The sequence below is a fragment of the Anneissia japonica genome, unplaced genomic scaffold, assembly GCF_011630105.1.
Source record: "Anneissia japonica isolate Jap-2015-1 unplaced genomic scaffold, ASM1163010v1 scaffold1863_len523710_cov156, whole genome shotgun sequence".
Taxonomy (NCBI): domain Eukaryota; kingdom Metazoa; phylum Echinodermata; class Crinoidea; order Comatulida; family Comatulidae; genus Anneissia; species Anneissia japonica.
In genome coordinates, this window is record NW_022714601.1 from 268,263 (window position 1) to 280,738 (window position 12,476).

The 12,476-nt window shown below is 37.2% G+C and overlaps 2 protein-coding genes across 3 annotated transcripts in view; one reads left to right on the plus strand and one right to left on the minus strand.

Moving 5' to 3' along the window:
- LOC117109056 (macrophage mannose receptor 1-like) overlaps positions 1–5,083 on the plus strand; it is an 8,194-nt gene extending 3,111 nt beyond the window's left edge. The window contains exons 7-14 of the mRNA XM_033251285.1: positions 235–337; positions 596–713; positions 1,164–1,287; positions 1,764–1,938; positions 2,477–2,734; positions 3,250–3,423; positions 4,059–4,097; positions 4,536–5,083. Coding sequence (XP_033107176.1) covers positions 235–337; positions 596–713; positions 1,164–1,287; positions 1,764–1,938; positions 2,477–2,734; positions 3,250–3,423; positions 4,059–4,097; positions 4,536–4,702 — 1,158 coding nt within the window. The 3' untranslated portion in view covers positions 4,703–5,083. The remainder of the gene's footprint in view (positions 1–234; positions 338–595; positions 714–1,163; positions 1,288–1,763; positions 1,939–2,476; positions 2,735–3,249; positions 3,424–4,058; positions 4,098–4,535) is intronic.
- A 1,189-nt stretch (positions 5,084–6,272) lies between these two features.
- Positions 6,273–10,075, minus strand: LOC117109051. Of its 2 annotated transcripts, none has more exons than XM_033251278.1 (5): positions 9,711–10,075; positions 9,469–9,618; positions 8,610–8,819; positions 7,663–7,852; positions 6,273–6,712 (listed from the first exon to the last, which is right to left on the minus strand). In XM_033251278.1, the coding sequence occupies exons 1-5, from the start codon at positions 9,768–9,770 to the stop codon at positions 6,432–6,434; spliced, it is 891 nt and encodes a 296-aa protein (XP_033107169.1). In that variant the 5' UTR covers positions 9,771–10,075; the 3' UTR covers positions 6,273–6,431. The 2 variants fall into 2 exon arrangements, with proteins under 2 accessions (XP_033107169.1, XP_033107168.1); XM_033251277.1 differs by having other exon boundaries at positions 6,273–6,715; positions 9,711–10,071.
- Between the last annotated feature and the right edge of the window lie 2,401 nt (positions 10,076–12,476).

Below are 12,476 nucleotides of genomic sequence, written 5' to 3' on the forward strand. Positions count from 1 at the left end.
TATATATACTTAGCCAAACTCTTGCAAATCGTTTTCGTATCTGGTGCTGTGTCAAACGATATGAATATTCCTCTTTTAGCCATTTGGAGAGAACCCCAAAATCAGAAAGTGAAATAATGCAATGAATAAATATTACCCGAGAAAAAAAATCTGACAAAGAATGTATGTGTGTATGTATACAGTATAATATAAAACAAATAATTGATAACAAACCAATATTCATTCCTACTTCAGGAGAACTGTGTTGAAATATATTCAGGCGCATCTGTCGTTCCCGGTGCCTGGAACGACCTTCCGTGTAATCTGGAGCTTGGTTTTATGTGCCAGCAACCGAGAGGTAGGCCTAACAAAATATTAATGTTGATCATAGGTTGTTTACGGTACCGAATGTTTCCGCATTGTCTATGTAGTGCGAATGCTAGTTACGGTATTTTTTACGTGGTTATGTTTTTTATTTTCTGTTTGCCTCTGAAGTTTAAATAGAATTCCATAAAATGCTTCTAGTTTAAGCACGAGGTATCATTCCTAGTTTAAATTGAATTTTAAAATAATCATGCCATTTTTCATATATATTTTTACATATCTGTGTTTTCAGATGATACAGCCACACCAACGAAAGGGAGCAACACGAAATGTCCTGACGGGTTTGTGATCTACAGAGATGCTTGCTATAAAGTAATGACAACCAACAATGATTTTAATGCCGCCGAAAAGTAAGAAAATCAGGTTGTGACGGTAGTATTAGTATTAGTAGTAGTGGTGGTGTTAGTAGTGGTAATAGTGGTGGTAGTAATGGTAGTGGTAGCAGGAGGAGCAGGATGAGTATTGGCCGCTGCTCAGTAGCAGAATCAGCACAACCAGTAATTGCACCGGTACCGGCAGCAATAGTGCAAGCACCAACAGCACCCAAACCGGCACTGTAGCAGCAGTAGAACCAGCACCAACACCGGTACCGGAACGACCAGCAGCATGGTTGCCATTGCCAGCACCAGCATGATAAGCACCAGTAACAGTAACAGCACTATTAGCGAGCACGAGCAGTAGTAATAGTAGTAGCAGTTATGTTTTACTGTTGTTAATGTCACTATCAATCGAATATAGAACGGCCAATAAATTGTATCGAACGTATACCTACTATTATGATTCCTTTAAACCTATTTTAGGAAATGTGTTGACGCTAGGGGACACCTTTCAAGTGTATCTGATGTTTTTGAACAGAAACAGCTCGAGCTAATGAGCCAAGATGTGGGTGCTGTTCCACTCTGGATTGGTCTGTCATACCAAGAGGTATCACTTTGTTTAGAATATTTCATTATAATCAACGTTATCATCTTTTTTAACATTACCATCGTCATCATCATTGTCGTCGCTGGCATCGTTGCCGATTCCGCCGCCACACCACCATCACCACTATTGACGTCGATGATATAATAATAATTTTTATTATTATACCATTTCTGAACGCTAATAATTAATAAGAATCCAATTAATTGTTAAAATGGAATAAATGTAGTACATTTAGGAAGAGAATGAAATGCTGTGAGTGTGATGAACTGTATGTTTACGAAAGCGTTTATCCACATGAATCTCGCCAGTACGCATACTAAAGAAAATTTGACAAGGTGGTGCTTTTATTTAGACAGCGGTGAGATTTCTTCGGAATACATAATATGTAAAAAAAAAAACGTCATTTGTAGTGTTCAACTAGAGCTAATGCAAACTTGTAAAATGTTTATCGAGTGTCTGTATTTTTACGTTTTCAGTCCAGTGGCAAATACACATGGACAGATGGATGGCCAACAACTTTTACCCACTGGGCGTATGGTCAACCAATCAAAAATGATGAGAACGGAGGCTGTGTGATAATGTTGCCAACAGGACAGTGGAATGATACCTCGTGCTTAAATAAGTATAACTCAGTTTGCAAGATTACAGACGGTAATTACCAATTTTAACTAGTATAAATAATTGGTTTTGTTTCTACCACAAATGTTAATACTATACGATATTGTTGGGTACAAGCTTCAAAAGGCCACCGTTATTATTATTATTATTATTATTATTATTATTATTATTATTATTATTATTATTATTATTATTATTATTAATATTTGGTGTTGTTGTTGATGTTGTTGCTGCTTCCACTTTTGCTGATGCTGTTTCTATTTTTGTGCTATTATTGTTGTTGCTATTGTTGCTGCTGCTGTTTGTGTTGATGCAACTGTTTTTGCCGTTGCAGTTTTTGTTGTTATTGCTGTTGCTGCTGTTGTTGTGGATGATGCTGCTGTTTCTGTTTTTGTTTTTTTTTTTAATTTCTTTTTTGATTTCTGTTGTTCTTGAAGGTGCTGCTGTTACTGTTGCTGATGCTGCTGTTTCTGTTGCTGCTGCTGTTGTTGTTGTTGTTGTTAGCAACACCGTTTAGGTCAAGCCATCGTTAGCATTATTCATTATTTTGTACATTTTTTCCAATATGCAGCTAAACCACCTGTCTACCCTTCGACGGTGCCTGGAAACTGTACGGACGAGACCTGGACATCATTTGGTGCGTACTGCTACAAGGCTTTCGTTACAGAGCAGGTTTCGTGGCACACTGCGCAGTATACGTGCAGTAAAATGCGCAACACCAATCTAGTCAGTATCCACGACAGCAAGGAACTGAATTTCATTAATAATGTTGTGATACCACGTGAAAGTTCGACGGTTTGGATTGGTCTTATTGCGGACGAAGCTTCAGGTAGGACAAGCGCCTAAAGGGATATTTGTAGGATAGAACATAGAGGAAAGAACATGCCTCCTGTTTTATTGTTAAAATTAAATTTTCAATGTAATGCTAATAGATTCCAAAAGTAAATTGCTTGTTCCCTGATTGTCACCCCTAGACAATATTTAAAAATATTTAGGGACGAAGACCTTGGAACAGTAATCAAAAAATGAGAAAAACTTCAAGTACTGCGTAATTGTAAGTTGGTGCTGCTGTTGTTGATGTTGCTGATACTACTGTTGTTGATGTTGTTGTTGTTGTTGTTGCAGCTTTAAGTTATTAATTATATTGATTGTCATATGTGTAGGGTTATGCACACGATAAATGCTAGTACGCATTCTACTGTGTCCACTAATGGCGACAACGATAATAATGAAAATGATGATAATGATCACGATGATACTAGTAATATAGAAAAACTTAATGACGATGATGAGAGTGATGATGTTAAAAAATGACTTAACTTGTATTATACATTCTGGTTTCAGGCTTTAGTTGGACGGACGGGACGGCAGTGGATTACCTGCCTTGGGCGCCGGGTGAACCCTCAGGAAAATACGAAGATGAAACAGAGGACTGTGTTCAATTGTATCACAATTCCGGTAAATGGAATGACCTTAGCTGCAGTAATCAACTTCCCTATATCTGTAAATATAGTAAATGTAAGTAAAAACCCAGTTCTCATTTGGCCAACCTTTTGATGTTTGTGTCGAGATTAAAAACTTTGAAATGGTTGCTTTGTAAATAGATAGATTGTAGAAAGTGTTTAAAACAGCATTAGCAGCAAAGGCAGTAGCAGTGGTGGTGGTAGTAGTGGTTATGACAGTTATGGTAGTAGTGGTGGTGGTGGTGGTAGCGGCGGCGTCAATGATGGTAGTGGTAGTATTGCAGTGTGGTAGTAGATTTTGATGGTACAGTAGTGATATTAGTGGTACGGTAGTGGCTGAAACAGAATGTGGCACTGTAGTATTACACTGAGGTAGTAGACTTATGATAGTAGTATGACAGTGGTTTAAATGTAGGCCTAAATTGTAAAGGTAGAATAACCCGTAGGCCTAACTCTCAGTGTCATTGTTTAGTAGTCGTAGTTATCAGTAATAGAGGTGTCGTAGTTGTTGGTGGTGGTGGTAGTAGTGGCATCGGCAGTTGCAGCAGCATCTGGAGAAGCAGCAGAGTACGATATTGGAAATATAGTATCACATTACGTATTATTTTGGCGTTGTTATGTTATCAAATTTAGGACTATGTTACAATGCTATTAAAATATAGAATATTTGTTTTTATATGTAAAATATAGATGATGAGCCAGTAATTTCAACGGACGATACATTTGTAGGTTAGTATAACCAACAATAAAGTATTTCTTATGCCACTTCGCAGTGCGTTATGGGATATGTGTATTTAAAAAGAATTATTAGAAACATTTTAGATATGGTAAATTTCTGCATTGGCGGTTAAGATGCTTCCCTTCCAATCCAGGATCCTGGGTTCAATTCCTGTGACAGAAGGACATTTTCGCATAACTAAAAATAAATCCACTCAATAAGCCTTATCATGAGATTTAAACCACAACTGGCCACTCTTTGAGAACAGTAAATTTCTAATGAAAATATTTCCCAGTAAAAAGAAAAAAACAATTTTTATTTTGCCCCCCCCCCCTTCCCGCAACGCATTGCGGACGCCTCTATTCTTTCGTATGTTCAATAGGCCTATATTACCTTGTATATTAAACATTTGATGTTCTATAATAACTGTAATGTATTTTTATTTGCAGCCGACGAGGGTTTAGGAGTTGGGGCAATAGTTGGTATAGTACTCGGTTCTATTGGTTTCTTGGTTGCTATCTTCGCTGTCGTTATGCTCGTCAAGAAACAGCGCCGCCTATTAGAATATTTCAGACATTCTGTGAACGATGGTCTTGAGGAAAAAATCTACGATTGAGAAATCAATAGGAAGAGAACTGAAACAAGGAACGATCATTACTCATCTCAGACAGCGTAGTAAAGAACATATTTCATGATCAGTCTGATATTTCATAGCATCGTCGATATACCAAATAAGACTTAAGACTTTCAAAATTATTTGAAACCTTAGCTACCTTTACTGAAGTAATGCCCATTAATGGATACATTTTTTTTAAATATTTTTTAAACTCGTAATTTAAATGACGCCATCTGCTTATATTTGGCTGATATGATTTGAGATCAGCATCTAACAATGAAATGTAAAATATAAACTGATATTAATTTGTTGTAATCATTATCATGTTTATTAGTAAGAGATATCAAGGACAGATAAATAAATACCTTATATCATACTGTATCTAAATATGATAGTGTTTTTGTTATGGTTTCAACCTGTATTCAAGTAATTGTCATTGATATTTCAATTTAGTTTTTCATTGCTCTAGGGAGCTTCAACCAAAGGCTATTTTCCACTTTAAAAAAATTAATACTTTCAGAGAATTAAAACAACAAATTTCACCAAGAAATCATTCATATTCACATACACATTTAATGTTTATATAACATTATAATGCACATTTGATGGATCGAATTGGGTCAATGAGTATGTAGAAAGGAATCAATACTGACATCTACTGGATTAGATTGGATCCTACAAGTCTGAATATTTATTTCCAATGGTACTTAGTGGTGAAGTTGGGCAATACAGAAGGAAAAATCCCCTACAAAAATTGCAATGCGTTCTTCAACTTACCAACGATTAAACACCAAGGAAGACTAATTTCCAGTGGGGTACTGGTGGAAATCCCCTACTCTTTTCTGAAGAATGTACTCTGGTTCTTTAACGTGCACATGAGTCATATGCACACGGGACCAAGATTGAACACCATGGGTACTCTTTCCCGAAGTGTGTACTGCGTTCCTTAAAGCCTGGGACCAATAGCGTATCATCCGAAAGACTACGTTTTTTATACATTCAACCCGCTACCTAAAAATCAAAAGGAGAACAGCGGATAGGATTGAACCGGGTACCAAAGGATCTCCATGGTTGAGTAAACCATAGTGAACACACAGTAGCTACTACCAGTTCGGCCGACCAAACTATGCTGCTCTCTATATCGGGATATGAATACTCAACTAGGAGGAAGAAGATTCTGTGAGGAAGAGTGGTGAAAAAGAGCAATTAACCTTTCCAACTGTACAATCACAACGTATTAGACTGGTTGGCAAGGGCGGCGCCAGGATTTTCCCGACAGGGGGCCGAGGTCACCGACCGGGGGGCGGGACGATTCCCCCGACGAGGGCCCAGATTTTTCGACGAAAGTAAAGGGGGCGTGGTCGAGCTTCGATTAAAAGGTATCAAATGTGGTCCAGGGAACGAAACCCCGAAAATTTAGACAATTTAGGGGTTTTAAAAGCTTATTTTAATCGATGTTAGAGTCTGCTAATATGTAGAAAATACATATAATTTTTTCCCCACGAATTATATCCCCAACGGGGGGAGGGCAGCTCTGTCTCTTATACACATCTAGATGTGTATACCCCCGCCGGCGCCACCCCTGCTGGTTAGGCAAAGATTAAGCGCATGTCCTAATTCCACACTCTCGTTTTGTGAGACCTTAGCAACACTACACAGTACAGAAATCGGGGCATAGCGGAACTGTGCAAGTTAGGCCACCACTAAATTGTGAGTATAAGGCTTTTCTTCAAAACGCTTGCTTGCTTTCTTTGAATGTCTCAGATCTTGTTCGTACAGCTGATAATTTGTGCTTTCGCTGATTAAAGTATATATTACGTCGTAAAATATTTACATCCGGGGCATTGTCAATGACGAAATTTGTTTCACTTGCGCTGTTGCATCGAGCAAATTTCAAAAAATCATCTCGTCGTTTTTTACGTTCTATTTCCTTCGTCTCTTTCTCGTTAAGTTCCAACTTACTCTGTCCATACTTCTTAAGAAATTTACCCTGACTGCTCTTTTCCAAATCTTCTGAAAGTAATAAATATGTATTTTGAAATCTAAATAAGTCAGTATGTTTATTAAATGTCAATTTTCATAATTAACCCTAAACTTATAGTCAAACCTCAAAGTTCAAAAGTCAAAATGCGTATACACCTTGAGACCAGGTAGTAGGAATGGAATATGTTGTACAGGTTTCCCTCGAAATAAATACCACTTTTGGGATCAGGGTTTCCATGGTATTTAGCAGCGTTGGTCTCTGATTAGAATAATAAATGTAAAAGACATTTGTAAATATCGGATCACCAAAAAGTGGTTTTTAATTTGGATGTGGTCTTTAATTTATAGGAGTCTTTAATTAGAGACCTATTGGAATTTTAATTACGTTAACATGTCAGAACCACTGGCTGGCTTAAGCTCTGTCCAGACCCATATATAAGTCATGATGTGCCTATATAATGGTCATATTTAGGCATGTTATATGTCTTTGTCAAATAAAATTTGACAGTCTGGACAGGGGTTAAGGTTGGACAATATTATGGTTACTTTTATTGTCGAAATTTAATATTCTCTAATAAAAATAAAAGTAGGTATTTAAAAGTAGGTATTTATACCAAAAACAAGGTAGATATTGTTGTAATTGGAGAGTTGTAATTGGAGGGGGGGGGGGGTCGACTGTAATAACAGTGGAGTTGAATAGCTTGGTGGTTAAGATGCTTGCCTTCCAATCCCAGGGTCCTGAGTTCAATTCCTGCCAGTTGCAGGATTTTTTCTCACGACATAAACAACTCCACTCCTTAAATCTCATATTGAGATTTAGTTTGTGTAAAGCATCGTGTGTATGTTTGTCTTGTGTAAGGGATTGTCACCTACAAGTAGGACAGTGATATATATTCGCTATTGGCAATCTTTGGCACATGTGTTGTGTGCCTAAAGAAAGAAGAAAAAAACAAAAAACAAAAAAAAAAACAGCTCACCGGTGAATAACGGGATTGACTTGACTTCCCTCCTTTTTTCATCCCAAGCAGAAACCTTTTCAACGTTGGCAGGGGGTGCTGGGGGCGGATGTCTCTTAGGTAGGATCTTCTGAGTTGCCGATTTCCAACGCGGTGTTTGGTGGTCGTCAGTAAAAGGTTCCCTGAGTAAATGGTCATGAGTTGATAGATTCTACAAAAACACATTAATATTACTTTCGCTTTATTATAATTCTTGGCTTTTTAGAAAGAAAAGAGAAAGAGAATTGAAAAGAGAGATTGTGGTTCGACATTTACACATAATATAAGCAGTTGCTGTTTTAGCTTCTTAGCGTTGGGGTCGAGGGTTCAATCCTTCACTGTGAATTTCTCTATGTCCTTGGGCAGGGCTAGCGCTATTTGCTTACACCCATCTTCACCCAGGAGTATGCGCTAATGCTGCAACAAATATGGGATTCTCCACAGTAGCTGATATTATGTGTTCTATAATGCGTTTGATCCAATGATCAATAGAATTATCTATTACTTCTAACATAATGAATTATATTATTACATGTTAATAACGACCAGAGCACCGGTGCGTCGTTCACCCCAAGTACAATTTTTTAGACTAATACCTAACCCAATCGCAGTGCTATAGTCACCTGTCTAGATTTAAAACCATGCTGAGAGAGGAGGAAGCAGGTCACGAGAAGCATGCACAATATTATTATAACCTTATGATGTCATATAAACTTCATTATCGGAGCTCTCTTTGTAAGAACAAGTTCATTTTTAAAATAACGCTTTGATTTTTTTAGTAACTCAAACATTATTTATTAATGTGTGTATACTATGCCGTGTAATTTTCTCCTTTTTACTACAATAGGCCTTACTATTGCCTGTAAACTTATTCCTCAATAATTTATTGTTTACGTTAATTATCACAGCATATGTTTTCAATAACTTACTTTGAAACTATGTATTCCGTCACAATTCCTGACAGCGTTAGTTAGGTACGTCACTTCCGAATACATCTCTTTAAGTTTAGCTTTCGACATTCCGAGCACTTCCGAATGAAGTACCCGGAATGGTTTCATCTCCTGAACTCGAGACATCTTTTGGCTTTTAGGGTACTTGGAGAAGTACACATTGTGTCTGCTTTCCTCTTTTGCACTCCTCTGAATAAAACAAAGTTTGATATAATTTTGTAAAAGAAATACATTGTTCAATTCTATGTTATACTTGTGGCGACTTATTAAATAGCAAAAAAAAATCGGAAATTAAACCACTACAGGGGGGGGGGGGGTCGGGGGGGGGGGTCCCAGAACCACTGCTGCTGTTCTTGTTCTTGTTGTTTCCAGAACTTTAAAAGCGTCCAGCGTCGCCGTTTTGAACAGACGTGCAGGAAATTTTGTACACATAAACTAGAGGTTATTGCCCTTTTTTAAGTTTGACCTAGGGTTTCCCCTACACCTATAAACCAAAACACGGGTTTCAGCAAGGGATGTACATTACTGCCAACCATTACCACTGATAGAACACGTCATGGATGTCGCAGTCGGTTAGTGATGTATTTCAAAGGAATAAGGAAACCAAAGGTCATGAGTTCGAATCGCGTCCTGGTATTTGTTTATGAATGCTTCAGAAAATAAAAAAAAATTTAAAAAGAATGTATTGTAACGATTTTAGACACATGATATTTATTTGATTAAAATAGTGGTGTAATTCAGTTGTCTTTTTATCATAGTGGATATTTTATAGATGATAATAATATTAAGATAACAAAACTGAAAGGTTTGTTATTTTACATTAAATAATGCGACTTACCTCCCGTATCGCCTCCTGCGTTTCTATCAATTCATGATCGCGCCAAAGTTGATTGGCGCTATGTATTGACCGACCCGTAGCAATTTTCGGCAAAGTGGATACATGTATTGCGGCGGGCGCTGACATACTAAGTCTTCTACTGTGTTTGGCCTGCAGTAAAGGAAATGTATAACGGTGACAATACCACTGTATCACACGGTTCACAAGTTTCTATATTAATACCAACTTTAACTATAACTTACCCCATATTTTTGGAAACTGTTTTCCCCAGTAACGAATCCGTTGCTTTCGTTGCCATCCATATCTAGGCGTACAATATCGCTCTAATCCACTTGACTAAACAGATCCGAAACGAAAAAAAAAAATCTGTTTATTTCACATTTATGCCAGGGATAGGACTATTTTACACAGTTACAAATATGCATATTTCCATTCAATATACTTCCTAGACAGTCTCTGCGAAATAGCATTCTATCCCGGCGCTTTTCATTAGTGGTTCGATGTCGCAATAAAAACCAACATTCTAATATCGTGCCCTCAACCATAAACGGGTTCCTATATACGAATCCAAATCTCATTAATAGAATTTGAGCCTCCTAAAAGGCATGAACATGACCTAACTTCAGTTTGATACATTACCGTTGGTTTCGATGACGACTTCAAACAAAACAAAAACAGTTAAAATTTGACGTGTTATTTTTCGTTGCCGTGCCAACATAAAGTCATAAAAATACATTGAACAGCTAAAGGGATCAACGGATGGGAACCGAGAAGAAAACTGCCAATCAAATAAATCTCAAAATCAAGCATTGAATCGTTAATTGTCAAAAATATAACTATTGTTGGATGTTATGCATGACTTATGGTTTATGGTACGATGGTATGTCTAGGCCTATTATTATTAATTTAAAACAAAATTCGCTATGAACAAGAACCATTGGCTAGTACACTGGATAATTACCGTTAACTTTAGACCAAGTGCATGCAACAACACCCTTCCTCGGAAAGTTGAAACCACCCCTTCTCCCAGTCCGGGAGAGAAACAATTAACAATTCGTCGAAAAGAATATAAATCAAGAAACCCAAGTATGTAAGACTAGTAGGCCTAGGCTAAATCGACAGCAAAGAATTGAGTCAGTGGACGGGTCTATGAGTGGTGGGGGGGGGGCGCTGGGGAGAGAATTTCACAGATGGATGGTGCAGTGCAATGCAATTTCATTTCATAAGAAAAAAATGCCTGAAAATTGTTGAAATGAACTGCATTAAGTGACCCAGGTTTTAACGAAAGAGCGAGCCTGCACATGATAACTAGCAAGGAACCGAGAAGAAAACTGCCAATCAAATAAATCTCAAAATCAAGCATTGAATCGTTAATTGTCAAAAATATAACTATTGTTGGATGTTATGCATGACTTAGACTATTTATGTATGCACTAGGTTTAAGGTTAGTCGCGCTTTCATGCCAAGAGTCTAAAGTTACTGTCTACTAATAAATGATATGGATCATTGTGTAGGCCTACCCAGTATTATATGGTTTATGGTATATGATGTTATGTCTAGGCCTATTATTATTAATTTAAGACAAAATTCGCTATGAACAAGAACCATTGGCTAGTACACTGGATAATTACCGTTAACTTTAGACCAAGTGCATGCAACAACACCCTTCCTCGGAAAGTTGAAACCACCCCTTCTCCCAGTCCGGGAGAGAAACAATTAACAATTCGTCGAAAAGAATATAAATCAAGAAACCCAAGTATGTAAGACTAGTAGGCCTAGGCTAAATCGACAGCAAAGAATTGAGTCAGTGGACGGGTCTATGAGTGGTGGGGGGGGGGCGCTGGGGAGAGAATTTCACAGATGGATGGTGCAGTGCAATGCAATTTCATTTCATAAGAAAAAAATGCCTGAAAATTGTTGAAATGAACTGCATTAAGTGACCCAGGTTTTAACGAAAGAGCGAGCCTGCACATGATAACTAGCAAGATACCGGTATATCTGCCACCAACATCTGAATTACATATAAACACGACTCGAGTGCGCGTGCCTTTATTATGATTTGAGAAGTATGAGAAAAAGCGTGTAAATACAAGATTGGTTTTCGGCACACGAAGTAGGTAAAGCAAAGTAAAAAGATAATTAAGTTTTATTTTCCTCTTTCTAATTAAGAGATTAATTAGACCTCTATAATAGTTGCAGAAAATTGCTGATATAAAATATCATGGTGACGTGATGATGATCTAGCCTAATTTTGCTATAAGATTGTCATTCTTTCACCATCTGAGATAATATTTCCTCAAATCAAATGTTCGCACCTCGACCCCAACCAGGTTATGCTGAGATGGGTGTGCCTCCCGGCTTTCAAGTAGGTAGAGCAAAGTAAATACATCATAGACAATATTAAGTTTTATTTTCTACTGTACATCACACATATTATTTTGATCTCTGATTGCTGAAAATCGATGATAAAAGATAATGATAAATTGTGATGTGATGATGATGATGCATTTTTCTATATAAGAGTGTCATTTCCGGCCAACGAGAGCATTTCCTCGAAAATGTCCCCATCCCACCTTTCAAACAGATCTACACCCTTGTCCACAACAAACACACGGCATGAAACAGAAATTGTCAAGTAGGCCTAGGGTAAAAATACGACCTCATGACCACATTAACCTTCGGTCAATATTGATCGCTGTCTAGTGTTTTGATTATCATTAATTTATAATCACAACAAAGTAAAATAGTTTATCGATTTTAAAGACATTGATACACATCATTATGCATATAGATTAAAAAGATTACAGTACCTGTTTACCAGACCAGTAGGCCTAGTGACCTACCGCGTTTAAAGTCGATATAACGTGAAACATGTGGATTGTATTGATTTGAAGTATAGAGGGCTAAATTTATACCAATAAATAAAATATATTAAAATGCCTATTCCTGATGACATTAAATAATGTCGAAATATTGAATCCCAACAATTTAATATATATATATATATA

What these genes read in the sequence shown, in the direction of transcription:
- LOC117109051 (XM_033251277.1), bottom strand. Translation starts at nt 9,770, where the DNA reads ATGGATGGCAACGAAAGCAACGGATTCGTTACTGGGGAAAACAGTTTC. An exon ending in CGCAGGAGGCGATACGGGAG is followed by an intron (nt 8,820 to 9,468) that starts GTAAGTCGCATT and finishes TGTTTTATTCAG; the next exon opens with AGGAGTGCAAAAGAGGAAAG. An exon ending in GTCAATCCCGTTATTCACCG is followed by an intron (nt 6,716 to 7,662) that starts GTGAGCTGTTTT and finishes TATTACTTTCAG; the next exon opens with AAGATTTGGAAAAGAGCAGT.